This window comes from Protobothrops mucrosquamatus, unplaced genomic scaffold (assembly GCF_001527695.2).
Source record: "Protobothrops mucrosquamatus isolate PMUCROS unplaced genomic scaffold, P.Mucros_1.0 scaffold_11, whole genome shotgun sequence".
Lineage (NCBI taxonomy): Eukaryota > Metazoa > Chordata > Lepidosauria > Squamata > Viperidae > Protobothrops > Protobothrops mucrosquamatus.
Window position 1 is genome coordinate 609,284 of NW_015386087.1, and position 16,397 is coordinate 625,680.

At 37.2% G+C, this 16,397-nt stretch overlaps 1 protein-coding gene across 1 annotated transcript in view; it reads left to right on the forward strand.

Annotated features, from left to right (window-relative positions):
• CABLES1 (Cdk5 and Abl enzyme substrate 1) overlaps positions 1–15,335 on the forward strand; it is a 51,105-nt gene extending 35,770 nt beyond the window's left edge. Inside the window, exons 4-9 of the mRNA XM_029285142.1 lie at positions 2,200–2,302; positions 2,611–2,767; positions 3,432–3,535; positions 9,945–10,051; positions 13,163–13,370; positions 13,982–15,335. Coding sequence (XP_029140975.1) covers positions 2,200–2,302; positions 2,611–2,767; positions 3,432–3,535; positions 9,945–10,051; positions 13,163–13,370; positions 13,982–14,122 — 820 coding nt within the window. The 3' untranslated portion in view covers positions 14,123–15,335. The remainder of the gene's footprint in view (positions 1–2,199; positions 2,303–2,610; positions 2,768–3,431; positions 3,536–9,944; positions 10,052–13,162; positions 13,371–13,981) is intronic.
• Positions 15,336–16,397: the final 1,062 nt, after the last annotated feature.

Sequence of the window (16,397 nt, forward strand, 5' to 3'; positions counted from 1 at the left end):
CACAAAATGAAATTTTCTTTAAGAAGTCACTCTTCAGAAAATACTGGGGAATAAATAAATAATGAATAATAAATTCTTAACTTCTTCCAGATAAGTTGTTACTGTCTTATGACTTCCTTCTGTTGTATTTACTTGGTTAACTTTTTGAACTTTCAGGGCAGCAGTTTTTTGTGTGATAAGTAAAATTATGAGTTATTTCACATGGTTTTCAAGTACATGGTTGTTTTAATGTTAATGTTATCTAGAATTCCTTCCATGAATGCCTAATAATGTTTGTTTATAGCATAAATTATTGCTTCCAAGCTTCTCCTAAATGAAATAAAAGGGGGAAAAATCTTACATAAAGTAAACTACATATTCAACTAAGAGATATGAAAGTAATACTATGGCCTCCTAAAAGTAATTTAGGGGAACAAGGACAAAACATGTGGTATTTTAGTCAAATGAAATGAATGATGTATGAAGTAGTCTCAGAAGGGGGACATTTTTATTAGACAGCGAAAAGAAGTGTTTACTATTCCCTTGTGTGTGGTTTTTCCTCCAATAGTAATTGCCAGCAACTTTTATCACAATAATGATTAAATGGTTTAGATCAAGATTTATTTTTCAAGTATACCATAAAATCTGATGACAGTAGAACATTTAAAATGTGATTTTCAAGGGAAGGATCTATCCATGGGCATATTAAGAACTCCTCTATGTCAATTACCTAATGAAGCTGTTTTGTAACACAAAACTAAGGTTAAGGAGGCCTTAATTAAAAAAAAAAAACCACTCCCCTTTAATTAAGTTCTTTTCATCATATCTGATTCAGTGGCTTGATTTATGCTAAGGTAAAGTTTGCTTTATCAGTAAGCTGGCTTTATATATTTATTTATTTATTTCTTATTTATTTATTTATTTCTTGTATTTCTACCCCGCCCTTCTCCCTGGGGACTCAGGGCGGCTTACAACCATTTAAAAACAAATACTTGAATACAGAAATACAAAATTTAAAATATTAATTAAAATGAAATATTATTCTAAGGCCGAAAATTCAAAAAATTTCTTTTAAACCAAATTAAAATAACCCTTAGGCCAGTCCTGCTAACTTAAATAGCCATATATCATACAAAACAGTAAATCATGACTTAAATAGCCATATATCATACAAAACAGTAAATCATGACTTTTAACCTTATTTATATATTGAATTTATTTGCTGCCCATCTCATAGCAAATGAGTCTGGGCATTTAATTGAATTTGCACAGAACACTAAGCACAATAAAATAGTTCACAACATGGTTTAGCCTGATCTGTGAACCCAATCAATATATATTCCTCTGGCCATAGATACATAGGTGTCATCAGCCAGCAACAATATAGCAAACTGACCATGTGCTTTGATGTTACAGCACAAGCTCTGTCCTTTCATACTTGCATCACAATGTTGCACAAAGGGGTGGAGTTGGCATTCTAGTCATTTGTTTCCCTGTGCTTTGTAGATGCCCATGTATAGATATCCCCATTTATTCCAATAAAGGAGAATATCCGTATGCACAAAGGAATTTTTTATAAGAGTGTTTGCTATTTCTTCAGCTAAATGGAAAATATTTGTGAATAGAACTACATCCACACAATACAGTTCCTAAATTCATAACAATTTTTAGAAGAGTTCATGGTTATGGTATTGATATGTAACAGGATTTCTTTGGGTTTTTTAAAAAGTTTTTTTATTTTGTAAAAATAAATCATTTTCCATTTTCAAGTATATAATGAAACATTTAGTAAAAATACTGCGAATATGTAGACATATTACTGATTTTTTGCTGTTTGTTTCTTTTGCATCTTAATCTATAACTTGCACAAATTTAATCTATTTAACCCACTAAGATTACTATAACTTGGTTGCAAAAAACAAAATTACCAAGATATAGTAGCAAAGTGCTACAAGTATTTATTTATTGTAACTCCATGTTGTCATCTGGAGGTAGCAGACATTATGAATGGCAGTTGTGGATTAATAGATTCTATATTTCTTCCAAACATTTACTGACCTTGACTGAAATTTTACATGAATTTGAAGATATTTTATTGCATTCTTTATCTTCCTCATTTTTCTCTTGCACAAAACTATAGAAGTAACAAACGGTCATTTTCAAATTCAGCATTTCCACATAATTCTAAAAACTATATTCATCGCTGATTTTATTTCACAGAGATATGAAAACAGAAGGTGGAAGGCAATGTCATTCTACTGCAGGTGTTTGCTTGAAAGATATAGTTGGCCTTGAAGGTGTGGAATTAGGAGCTAATGGAAAGGTATGGGTACTTATTCTTCAAAATATAATCTCTGAAATAAAAAACTACATTCAGATTACTATCTTTGGAGAAATGAGTGGTTATTACTAAACAACATTAGATTATTCAGTTCATTTGTAAATTTATGCTAAAATCATTAATCCTCTTCCAGAGGGAGTAAGCTTCACTGCATTTAATGGAATTTACTGCTAATTATTGATATAGTCAAGTCGAATTGTGTAGAAGTATGTTTCTATAAATAGCTTCCTGTTCATCTTCAGTGATGTGTTCTCTCAACTTGAATATTTTTTTCTTTTCTTCTTGATTAGACTGTTTCTTATACTCAGTTTCTCTTTCCAACCAATGCATTGGGGGCACGGAGAAACACGATAGACTCGACCTCATCCTTTTCACAATTTCGTAATGCAAGCCATCGTAGCCTTTCATTGGGAAGAGCTAATAGCACCCAAGGGAGCATTGATACAGGTAGCCTATTAACAGTATGTGCACACGTGATCTAATTGGCCATTTATGAACTTATGTGACAAAGCTAACTTTGAACACATTCTACATGTCTCATGCATTGTGTTTTTTCTCTGTTATAGTATGAAATCAAATCATGAATCTTGCAAGAGCTGTTGATATTGATGGGATGCCTTGCTTTGGCATATGGCCAAAAGCTAACACATTTTGTGACTAAGCAACTTTGCTCATTTAGATGCTCACTCAGTGCAGCAAAGCTGTTTGTAGATCAAGCATTTCACTAATATTATACAGTCTCCAGTAAGTTTATTTTCCACAAACACGATGTGAAAAAATAGTTTTGTTAGCCTCTACATTGATCTAATAATAGAGCTGATATGAAATTCATGGTTTATCATTTAGGAAGCCTTCTTTTTCCGATTTACATCATGTGATTTTTTTTAACTTAACATTTCTTGTACCTATTTATCCACTGATCTACTTCAGCTCTTTCCTAAATTGTTATTGGAAACTATATCAGCTTTATACCCTAGCTCACCCCATTTAGTATTAAAGCTTTCAGATACAAAAATGAAGGCAGACAATATTATATAATTTGAGTATCCATTTGACTGGTGTTGTTTTAGGTCTCATGCAGTTGCTTCTTTTTTATTAATAATCTTCATAGGCAGTGACTTGGGAGATTATACTGAATACAACCCTGATCTTCTAGATGATCCTCAGTGGCCATGTGGGAAGCACAAGCGGGTGCTGATATTTCCTTCCTATATGGTGAGTATAATAGTAACGTGACAGATAGTTACATTTCAGTTATAATAATTGGTTATACTTCTGGTTTTTATATGGCTTGATTACTATTATATCATCTCTGGGTAACAAATTATTATGATTGTATTGAAATTGGAAAAGCACTTGTAGATCTGTGTTCACAATGAAAGAAAAGGACAGTGAAATATCACTTGATTTTTCTTCATGCTTCAGCAACATCAAGTGTGACTTAATACATTTTTATGGCATTGTTGCCCTCCTGTTTTCTTATATGCCCTCCATTACTCTTGAGATACTGCTTTTCTGTTTATAGGCATCTTGTAATATTTCATATTTCAACATCCATTTAGATTTCAGAAAATTCTGCTGCTGCCAAGAGTTATAACTCACCATTCTTTAAAAGAAAAACAATCAATAATGCTGATATTGAGAGCCGGTTCATATGATATTCCAGCAAATCATACCATATAGTTTACAAGCTGAACATCCAACACTATACATAGGCCTAATTGTGATAATGAATCATTTCATTGTAGCTACTATTACATGCACTATGTGTAGATCTCTTTGTATAAGCAGTTAGTTATAAAACTAACTTAAATTGTTTAGCTTTCTAGTCATCAGCCATCAGGAGCAGACTTTGAGGGTGTATAAGTGAAAGAAAGCTGCAGGGATAAGGAGAAAAAAAAATCTTGCACAAGGAGATTTCGACTAGCATGACAATGGATTCTGCTCATTGTATAACAAAAAGCCAAAATAATCTGAAACATTGAGGAGAATACAGTTATTTTAATTGATACATTTCAGAAGGGTGCTGAACTGAGAGTGGCCCTTGTGTCAGCATGGAACAGTTTGTTCCCTGCGTGCTGAAATCTGGTTTGTAATTAAGCAGTCATTTGTTGGCAGGCTTATGTCATTACAGCTTGGCAGCTGCAGCCTTGTAAAATTGTTCTCTTTCATGGGTGAGGACAGACACATGCATACATACATGGGATGGATCGAAGTAGAATATACAAAATGGTCTGACATAGTGGTGTAAACCAGCTTTTGTACAATGTATTCAAACATCCCACTCTTGCACTCTTATTTTCGTAGTTTTTGTTCTAGTCTGAGGAGTAGAATTACGCTGGCAGTCTAGGGACATAATTAACAAAATCGGGACTGAGAATTTGGCAAAAAAACCCACAAAATTTTAAAATTTGAGGCATTTCGATTTATTCAAGGAAATGTTCCTTGATGGCACTGCATGAGTTTATGGAGCATACTTTGGAAGGGGATTGATATAAAGTATTCCCACTAGTCATACTAAGAATATAGCACTCTGGGATGTATCATTTCAACAGTGGTTTAAAAGGGAAACAACAGATGCAAACTGGGTTTTCTTTCTCTACTACTTGTTTCTCAAGGAATATGAATCTCTATGCGTGGGGTGTGAGGAGCAGGAAAATAGATTGTAGTTGCTGCTAGCTAAACCAATCTATGTCTAGGTTAAAAACAGAATTTTTTGACAAAGTTACGTATTTGTCAGCTTGTGTACTGAGAAATACATCTGTTTACAATCTGGCAGAAGGTTATATTCCAGTGTAGTCCATTCTATCCATTCCATTACAGAATAGCTTCGTCAGATGCATGGGGAAGAATATAATTTATGTTACCCCCTGCAGTTCCATCTTCCCCTGCTTCCAAATCTACTCTTGTAGATTGAGAATGTTGAGGAAGGACATTTCTTCAGGATTCTGAAGAAGGAAGAACAGAATAGAAGGTGTATCAATAAACGACTGCATGTACAACATTGGATTTCCCCTGAAGTAGCTTTACCTGGCACTAAATTATACAACAGTGTTTAAGATGATGAAGTACCCAAGAACTGACGCAGGCAAACAGTCCTGAAAGGCTTCTGCTTGGGATAAAGTGATTTTTTTGAAAATTAATACATTGCATTAGTCTGTCTATTTCTAAAGTGCTATAGAGGAGTGAAAACTTTGAAAGTAATTTTCAGACTTCATGCAAGGGCAATATCACTGAACAATCAGTTAAAGTAGGCTGATAGTTTTAGATGTCACATAAGCTTGAAAAAAGATCTCACCGCTTTAAGAAATCCCAGCACTAAAATTAATGGAGCTTTTAAAGTAACATCATTTTATTTCAGGCTTACCTAAATATAAAAATGGTATTTATAGACAAATTTCTTGCACCATAGCATGCCTGAATGCTTTGATGTTGATTAATTCGGAAAATAAGAAATAGTTGTGCAGATCTAGAAACCTCCGCACATAGCTTACATATAGGATGCTTTTTTAAATTACAGTTTGTGTTTCATCTTTTTCCAGCTTGAAAATTATTGGAAAAAAATAGGGAATTACATCCAGCATTTGATTTTGCTTCAGGTTGTTTCCAACTTTGATAGTTACTCAGGAGTTACTTAGAATTACTTTCATAGTCAAGAAATTTTCCATGGTGACTTGTCTCAATAGTGAGTTATAGCAGAAATTCAAAAGGACTTAAATTGTGCTTCAGGGGAGCACCTCATATTTAGTTGTCCATTCCACTGAAGGGGATTAGTCTGCTTGCTATGTCTGGCTGAACAGTTGAATGTCTGCCAGGATAAATAGCTACCAGTTCCAATGGACTCATGCCAGCTGCTCTCCTACATTTAAGTGCTAACAACATATTTCATGTCTTCAAAAGTAAACAGTCTACCACATTCAACACTGTTTAGGGATGAAAAACTGGGCAGGTCATTTGATATTTTTTGCCCTTTATATTTTAAAGATTAATAAAATTTACAGCTGAGAAGTTTTGTATACTTCAGCACTTCGTAAAGAATCTCTGGCAACTCTGTTTTGCTCTTTCCCCCAATAATATAAGGGCAATAATCAAAGATGTAGTAACTTGTGTTATTTATCAAATTGACTGCAGGGGCGCTACAACTCCCCCTTATCACCCAGGACTGTATCTTTTGGCTGCCATGCACAGTGGCACTTGGCAGCCACAGCACTGGGACTACAGCTGAAGCAGAGGACCATGGCCTTCAGCAGTCTCAGCCAGCTGCCACTACATCTGTGGCTTCTACTTCAGTTCCAACATTACAGCTGTCACTGATAAATGCTGCCTCAAGCCTCACATCACAGCCTGGTGCCCCAGCACCATTGTGCAAAGCCCCAGTTTCCTTGCTGTTCTGCACTCCACAGGCTCTGCTATGCCCAGCTGACCTCCACAGTTTTCCTCATGCTGCTGATGAAGTGCACCCAGCCTAAACATACTGTATACAAGGCAGCTGTTGGCCATGCTAGGCCTTCTTCCCGTCGCTGCTCATGCCATTCCTTCTCCAAATCACACGGCATTCTTCTGGTTGTTTGGAAAGCTTCCAGATCTTGCAAGACTGGTTGCACTATTTGGAGAAAGGCAGGAGCCCCGTTGTCAAAAGGCCTCATTCTCCAACTTGCATGCACCATTTCTTCTCCAAATAGTGTGTCTCTTCTCACAAAATCTGGGAACACGAGAAACTTTCCAAATGATTGTGAGAATGAGCATTTGATTTGGAGAACGAGGACTTCCAAAGCACTGTGAGAACAGGGCTGCTGAATTTCTCCAAACAGTGCACCTATTTTTGCAAGACCTGGAGAACATCAGAAGCTTTCCGAAGGATCAGAAGAATGGAGCACGCAATTTGAAAAAGGAATGGCATAGAATGGCTGCTGTCGACTTGCCCGCCTTTTTTTGCAGTGCAAACCAGTCCCAGCCCTGTCCAGGAATTCTTTGCAAAGAGGCATTTTGGCACTCTGCAGCTCAATGATATTTTTGGCTTTCTCCCTCCATTTTCTCAGTACAGTTCTGGCCCAGCAGCCAGGCCAGGTGTACCTCATCAGCAGGAGCAAGAAGATGGCGAAGGTCAGCTGAAGCATTAGAGTGCAGGGTGTCAGGGGGCCAAAAAGACATAGATGGGGGACGGGATTGGTGAGTGGGGAAATTGCAGCGTTCCTGCAATCATCAGAGTGGGCCAACTCCCAAGCACCCAAATTTTGACTACATGACCACAAGGGTGCTGCCATAGCCACAACTTGTGGCATGGATTGTAAGTTCCTTCATTCAGCACCATTATAACTTTGAACTGAACAAATGATCTGTCACCAATTCAGTTGCTTTAGTGCAGGGGTAGGCAACCTTGGTTCTTTTATGCCTCGTGGACTTCAATTCCCAGAATTCCTGAGCCAGCATGGCTGACTCAGGAATTCTGGGAGTTGAAGTCCACGAGTCATAAAAGAGCCAAGGTTGCCTACCCCTGCTTTAGTGTCATCGAAGTTAAGCGAGTTTTTTTAGTACGTCATTAGAAATGCAGACCAAATTGATTTACTTAATAATTTAAGAACAAAACAATACAAAGTATATGTACATTGTGAAATGTATAGCTTAAAAAGTCTATATAGGCAGGAACACTTTCTAGCACATAGAATTTAGTTCGTAGACTCTTCTAGCAAGCCTTCTCACTAATTCTCAAACTTCAGAGCTATTTGTATATAGCAGTTGTCAGATTCAGACTCAGTGTATTGATCTATATCCAGCCCACCAGTGCATTCACGTAGCCTCTCTTAAGACAAATAAAGTGAAGAGATAGAACTGATGAACATAGTAATGGCATCACAATCCAAATCACGGTTCTCAGTGGCTTCTCCAGTTGTGTAGGAGTAATGTGGCAGAACCAAAGTAACTATAAATTCTGCAGGTAGGACTAGTATCATTGAAACAGGGACCTCCAGTAATTAATAAATAAGGTGCTTCTGCAATATGGAATAGGATTCTCAACAGAATAAACAATTCCCCTGTCTCTACTGCTATACATAACTTGTAGTATTTAAAACTATAATCAGGGTTGAAGCTGATAGATTTAGAAATGGATTTGGATGACAGGTTAGCAACCCAAGGCTTATAGAATGTATGCAACATACCAGCTGCAAGTTGGCAACTTCTTAAACCAGACTTTCTTAACTATCTCAAATTGTGAGATAGATAGATATGTGTGTGTGTGTGTGTGAGAGAGAGAGAGAGAGGATAGAGAGAGAGGGAAGGAGGGAAGGTGGGGATAATGCTTCAAGCAATAACATTTTCAATGATAGGAATTGTTATGCACCATGACTGCTGCTAGCCTGCCAATGATTGTTCTGATAGATGTTGTAAAACATAAATTATGTAAGTAGAAGTAAATTGTACTGTAAACTTTTGTATTGTTATTTTTATTTAGGAATTCTCTGAGTATTAAAAATTATTAAATGAGTTCCTCTTGGGGTAGAAAGCTTCCCTAAACTACCGAAGATCATGCTATTAAAATATACCAGAATACCCCTTTTCAGTGGCACAGTTGTGAGGGGCTTTTATTTTTTGAAAATAACAATTAAAATAGTTTTGCTAAACCTCTGTTAGGTTTTAATGCATCTGTTTTGTACTAAATTTTCTCTTCTCCCAAGAATGCCTGCCACTTTGATAACAACGCAGTATTGCTGGCTTCTTTGAGGAATCTCATATTAAAAAAATATGACTTCTCTGTCTACAAAGAAGGTTGCTTGCCTCTAGTCTGAGTAATTGGCTTCCTAAAGGTATATGTAGCTAACTGGCCACCATTCTTCTTGCTGGATCTTATGGGCTGTGATAGAGAAGCATCAAAGAATAGGCCTGATTGCTATGGGCATCTGTTCAATTGCTTAAACCAGGGGTAGTCAACCTTGGCTCTTTTATGACTCGTGGACTTCAACTCCCAGAATTCCTGAGCCAGCACAGCTGGCTCAGGAATTCTGGGAGTTGAAGTCCACGAGTCATAAAAGAGCCAAGGTTGACTACCGCTGACTTAAACTATAATTATAAACTAGATCCTATAAATTCTCAACTACATAATACTTCAGTAGGGGCTTGTAACCACTCAATCTGGAGTGTACATGAGTAACTTTACATTCAAAGTGCACTTGTGGCTACTGTAAATAGTCAGCTTCCAGACTGGCTTGAGAAAACTTTTACAACTTGCAAGACTTCTGCTGGGCACGTCTCTGAAGAATTGTTCCTAGCAATAAAACTCAGAGGAGCCTACATGCAAACCTACTGCTGCCCCTTGCTTTTTGGCCCAGCCAATTGTGAAAAAGTAATTAGTAATGTATTTGTGTATGTGTGTGTCCATGCATGTCTGCATCCACACGTACACTATTTTGTGGATATTGATAAGAAATCTTGATCTTATGAAAGCCGCCCTATGCAATGATATTTATATTGATTTTAAAATACCACAAACTGTTTTATTGTTCTTTGATGAAACGGATATACATTAGAAAATAATTACTATGGTAATGTTTGAAAAAAAAGAGGAAAAGGGAGAGGCAGAGATTCTAATACCAAATGGATATTAATTCTTGCCTGTAATATATTACAGACTACAGTCATTGATTATGTGAAGCCATCGGACCTTAAGAAAGATATGAATGAGACCTTCAAGGAAAAGTTTCCTTACATCAAGTTGACACTCAGTAAAATAAGAAGGTAATAACCCCAGGGAACTACCTTTTGATACATTTGGTATAGGGAGGTAAAACATTAACAGGAGATTTTCTGCAAAATGACCTTTAAGGACACTAAACAATCAGCTGCTTCCTGATCAGGTAGTTGGGTAAATAAGATAGGAAGCACATGGGCCTAAGTATATATTATTGATTTGCAATGTTTTAATAATTAACTATAAATACTGAAAGGAAAGACTTAAGGGAGGCGAGATTTTTTGTAAAGGGAGTAAACAAAATAGAAAAAATTCCTATTGGATAGTTTAGGGACAGACAAAAAAATTGAGATTCATTAACAGGATGAATTGATGGAAGAATTTATCCTAATTGCATTTTATTAAAGACTGCTTAGGGATTGGCAAATATGTCAGATATAATTTTTTTCATTGTTCATTTTTCTCAATTTAAGTTCATTCTATCCTTGTTCTATGTGAATTCATAGCTTCTGGGGTTTTTTTGTATTAATCTCTGACAAAAATCCATGTTTTCCTGTGCATGTTTCTCCTGAATATTTTTGTGAGCAATTTACTTTAGTATATTTTACAGCACTTTCTGTACTGTACAATCTTAAGTTTGAAAAAGTGAGGATGTAAATAATCTTTTCAGTTGACATGTATAGGCAAGATAATTGGCAGATGGTCTTCAGTGGTTTGTAGTATTATGCAATGACTTTCCACTTTGCATATGTGTAGATATTTGTGTATGTACATGTACATATATTATACATATACTGTACATATACATATACACCTGTAACTATCTATAATCACCCACAAGTGCATGTGTGCACCCAAACACACCTAACAGAGGAAAGGTTATAGAAAAAATATTTTCCCTAAATAAACATGTATAAAAATAGATTACCATGGCTACTTACAGCAGCGTGAGACCCTTTGCCTCTTTTCAAAAGCTTTTGCTTAGGGTTAGTTCAGATTTTAGGCAGGAACCTTTTTTAATGCCTGCTGGGCAGGTTAAAGAGGTAAGAGAGGAAGAAAGGGAATTGCAAAAGATCAAAAACAGCATTGCAGGAAATATAAAATGTAGAGAGCCAGTTTGGTCTAGTGCAGTGGTTCTCAACCTGTGGGTCGGGACCCCATTTGGGGTCGATTGGCCATTTCACGGGGGTCGCCAAGCAAGGCTGTCCGCCATTTTTTTTTGCCCACCATTTTTTCCCCTTTTCCGGCGGGTGCCTTACCTCCCTTGGGCTGGGCCAGCTGGTGGTTGGCCTGCTCCGTCTCTGCCGCTTGCCAGCTATGCCTCGGCAGGCGCAGGGGGCGGAACCATGCATGCGCGGCACTCCTGGGCAGGGAAAGTCCTCGACTTACGACCGGTTGGGTAGTCTTCAACTTATGACCGGTTTAGTCCTCGACTTACGACCGGTTTAGTCCTCGACTTACGACCGGTTGGGGTCACGGCATTAAAAAGGTTGAGAACCACTGGTCTAGTGATTAAGGTACCAGGCTGGACACCATGAGTTCTAGTCCCACTTTAGGCATGAAAATTGGCTGGGTGACTTTGAGCCAGTCAGTCTCTCTCAGCCCCACCCACCTCAGAGAGGGAAAATAGGAGAAGGAAAGAGTACTAGGTATGTTCACTGCCTTGCGTTATTTATAAAAATAATAAAGGCGTGATATAAATAAAGTCCATTTCTTGCTTTGTTTTCATTTTTTGTTGACATGCAAATCCCACTGTTACTTTTCTTTTTTAAAAAATCCCTACTTCTAACATCCCCCCCCCCCAGCTGCCTCATTATGTTGATAGTGTTCCTCAGAGGGATGAGTGAAGAATGTTGGGAGTGTGTACTGTTATTCCTAGCAGGGTCACCCAATGTGTGCAGGTCATCTCAGCTGCCCAGCTGAATTAATTACACACCTACGTTGGGCAGCATTGATATGGGAAGATGCCAGAGATAGATGGTCACTTTAGTGACAATGGGAAGGGTATCATTTCATACTGCACAGTTGACGGCAATGATAAATCACTTCTGTGTTTTTACCAAGAAAATCACATGGCGAGAAAACATAAAGTCAATCAATACTAATGTAGATTGAAAAAGAAGCATTCATAGACATGGTTAGGCAAATGTACAGATGTGATTCTTTAGACCAGGGGTAGTCAACCTTGGCTCTTTTATGACTCGTGGACTTCAATTCCCAGAATTCCTGAGCCAGCTTAGCTGGCTCAGGAATTCTGGGAGTTGAAGTCCACGAGTCATAAAAGAGCCAAGGTTGACTACCCCTGCTTTAGACTAAAGGGGAACGGAGAAGTGCTTAGAATAGGAGAATAGGAGAAAAATCCCTGTAAGAATTGTTCAACAGAAACATAGAAAGAGGTGGGTGAATTCATAGGTTGGATAGATCTCAAAATGATTACCATTTTTGATTAGCACTAATCAAGTTTAATCGCTCGTTTCAAAAGTTGATTATTTGGTTACTAGGAAGGCCATTCTCCATTTAGATGATAAGAACAGCTATAGGAAACCCACTATATATAGTTGAGGAACTACATGGACAAGCAAGTTCCAGTTAACCAGCTGGAATGATTTCAGCATATCTCATACATTTATATACCTCTTTTTTTACAGTTTTGCAGTTGCATGGGGAAAGTATAACAAGAACACTTCTTGCCTTGGCCCTCACATATTTTCCAGGGAGATTCACAGCGCGCGACCCAAAGGCTAGGTGTGGCCTTCAGCCTGGAGAGAGCAGTGAAAACCCTATTCTGGAAGGTAGAGTAGGAACAGCAAGAATAAGAAAGAGCTGTTAGACTAGAATTTCTACTTGCCGAATAGTCTTTTAAGCAATTCAGTCCCTTGCTATGTTAGTTACTTTACCTAGAATCTTGCCTTGTCCAGCACAATTGAATTTGAAGATACCAGGCCTATTACTGTGTAAATAGTTATGATTTCAAACATGGACATTTCAGTGTTCAGAAATTCAGAAGGCATAAATAATTACATGTACTAAGAATAATGTGCAACATAATACTACAAATATTTCAGCCATGTATATTTAGGCAAGCTTTCTAAATTACAGACATTGTTATTATCTTCAGTTTTCTTTGGCAACATAACTTACTTCCTTTCCTTTTTCAGCTTGAAGCGAGAAATGCGCAAACTAGCTCAAGAAGAGTGTGGGTTTGAGGAGCCTACTGTGGCTATGGCCTTTGTCTATTTTGAAAAGCTTGCTCTCAAGGGAAAACTCAACAAACAAAACAGAAAGCTCTGTGCTGGAGCATGCGTCTTACTAGCTGCCAAAATTGGCAGTGACATCAAAAAGCATGAAGTCAGGCATCTTATAGATGTAAGTATCTCTGGCCACTAATTTTTGCCACAAAACGTAAAACTGAAGAAGTATTGGGTATGTCTCTGATGAAGGGATTGTGTTCTGTGGTCATTACATCAGGTAATATCTTTGCTTGAAAAACAGTTAAAATGATCCGAAAATTCTATTTTGATAATACTAATTATTAAATTGGTATGCTCTACAACTCCCAGGCAACTCTGGGTGGTTTATAAATTTGTGCAGAACCAAAATGAACACATAACAAAAGAGTAGAGATGACAGAGCATGCAACAAGGAAAAGAAAGAAAGGTCAAACATCCTTACCAAACATCCTGGGCAAACACTTATGTCTTCGGGGCCCTTTAAAATACCAGTGGGGTGGGGCTGTTCAAATCTTGGGAGGAAGCTGATTCCAGAGGAAATGTGCTGTTATGGAGAACATGCACTTCTAGGGTCCTGGTGGTGGTATTGTTGAATTGATGGAACCTGGAGTGTGCCAACTCTGACTGATCAAACCGATTGGGCAGATACTATTTTAATGTATAAATAAATTTAGGGAACTTATTGTAAGAACTTTCTAACAATTAGTATCCTAAGGTACTAAGCTGTAACTGTTGGCTCTGTTACAGAAACTGGAAGAAAAGTTCCGCTTGAATAGGCGAGAGTTGATTGCCTTTGAGTTCCCGGTGTTAGTGGCCTTGGAATTTGCTCTTCATCTACCGGAACACGAAGTGATGCCACATTACAGACGTTTGATCCAGAATTCCTAGCACAGGCTACCCTTCCAAGAAGGGGGAGGGGTTTAAAAACGATTGTCTATTTTGCTCAGAAGAGCAGCAAGTTACTACTGAAAATGCAAAAAAAAGAAAAAAATGGGATGCAGATGCCCCAGTGCCCTTTCTTCTCTTTTCAATGCAGCTTTTCAACCAGATAGTAGGAATAAAACAGTGAATTCCTTAAGACTTCTCAGGCTAGATGAACTGTTTAACTACTAAGTGCAAATGTTGAATGAGTTCGCATGTGAGTGGACAGTGGGTGAAACATTCATACAATAGTTTGTGGACCAAAAGAGAACTTCACTGGGTTGCCCAAATAATTCACGAAAGAACAAGGAGTATTAGCACCTTTCTTTTACACTTTAAAAAAAAATGATCCTGTTGACCCACTTGGAACTGGATGCTTTTCCTACTAGAACTGATGTTCACCTAAAGAATGGATCCAAAACCAATGATGGGTTGTGATTGATATTGTCACTGTGTCAACAATGTGCCAATCTATTTTTGTAACTGTTATTGAAAGTGCACTTTTCCTGGTGGGTGGGTAGACTGTTCAGTTGTGTATAAAATATTGGACAGATTTGGAACCCAGTGGCAGCCTTGAATCATTGCAGTGATATTGTTTACTAAAGACCAGAGGACAACTTTTTTCTGTTTGCTTTACAAAAACTACTGGAAGAGAGACACATGGCTTCATTAGAATAAGCTCAGATAGTATTTTGCAATTCCTGATTATTTGATTACCCCAACGCTAACTTTTTTTTCAAGTTCATAGTACTTTAAAAAAGATACATGTACAAGAAACAAATAACTGATCTTATGTTTTCACCTTTGTATGTGATGCCATTCAGACATTCAAAACAAAGATGCTGTTATATGAGGATCTTGTTTTAGGCCACATGCAAATTTATAATCACTGCACTTTCCCCTATGTGTAGATGGTTAGATTTGCACTTGGTAATGTTGGTAATTTGTACTCTATGTTAGAGTGCATTCCAAGTTACATTGATGATGCTCTATGTTTAAGCAGTGTTTTATAAAACAAAGTTGTACTGCCGAGGGCATATTCAGCAGCAGCCTTGGGCCCTCATAGTAGATGCATACCTAATGTAAGAATTTTTTATTGTTGAACAATTATTGTTTTCATTAGAAATGACTGTATAAAATCAAATTTAAATTAGGGGCCATTAAAATTGCCACTTTTTCATACTGCTCTGGAATCTTAAAAAATTTATAAACCGCATGTTCATAAAATACGTAAGCTGAAAAAAAAGCAGACTTGTCCTAGTCAAACTGCTGCAATTTCCATGTATTCTGTTTTCTAAATAAATGTATGTATGCATAGATTCTCTCTCACACACACACATACACACACACAGATCTGCAAGATGACAGCTGGATGGACTTCATAACATGCTATAGAACAAACATCAGGTAATTAAATTACTATTTTTATATATAGTTTATGCTCATGTCCCACTTTTCCCAGTGCCGATTCACTTGGTATAGACTATGACTGGCACAATAATTAAAATAAAATAAAGTGTTTATTGTTTGTCATGGAATGCAGATTAATTGAACAACTGTTTTATTCTCGTTCCTCTTTTTATTAGTCATTAGCATTAGGATTAAGAAAAGTGGAAGTGAAAATAGTATAAGAACAAAAATCTGTTGCCTTAAATTTCAAATATTGAAAAAATGAAACCTAAGGCTTCAGATTTAACAATAGTAGACTTTTATTTATTTATTTTTTTTATTAATGGGACATTGCCACCATATATGAGATCCACTACTAGAGTGGAGTCTGAGTAATGCAGAGTAGAGCAAATCATATTATGTGATTCAGAAACTACACTTCAGTTGATGGAGCCTACATTTTTTATAGTCATGTCATTGATGATTATAGTACTGCTTATGATTAATTACAATTCTAACATCTTTCTTACAGAAATATTTTTACCAAAATAGATCTCATATACCTTTGCATGTTTTTCTTAAGAATTTTGTATTTGTCTTGTAAATTTCATTCTGTCATTTTAATTCCTCTAATACAGGGGTCTCAAACTTGCCGTGTCATGTGACATGTCACGACATATCGCGACTTTTTTCCCCTTGCTGGAGTTGGGGTGGGCGCAATTTCCACGTGACGCATCCGGCCCATGGGCCGGCAGCTTGACACCCCTGCTCTAACCTATCAAGATTGTTTTCTGTTTTACTTCTGTCTTCAAGGTTATTACCTATCTCACCCAATTTTGTGCCACCTACCTAT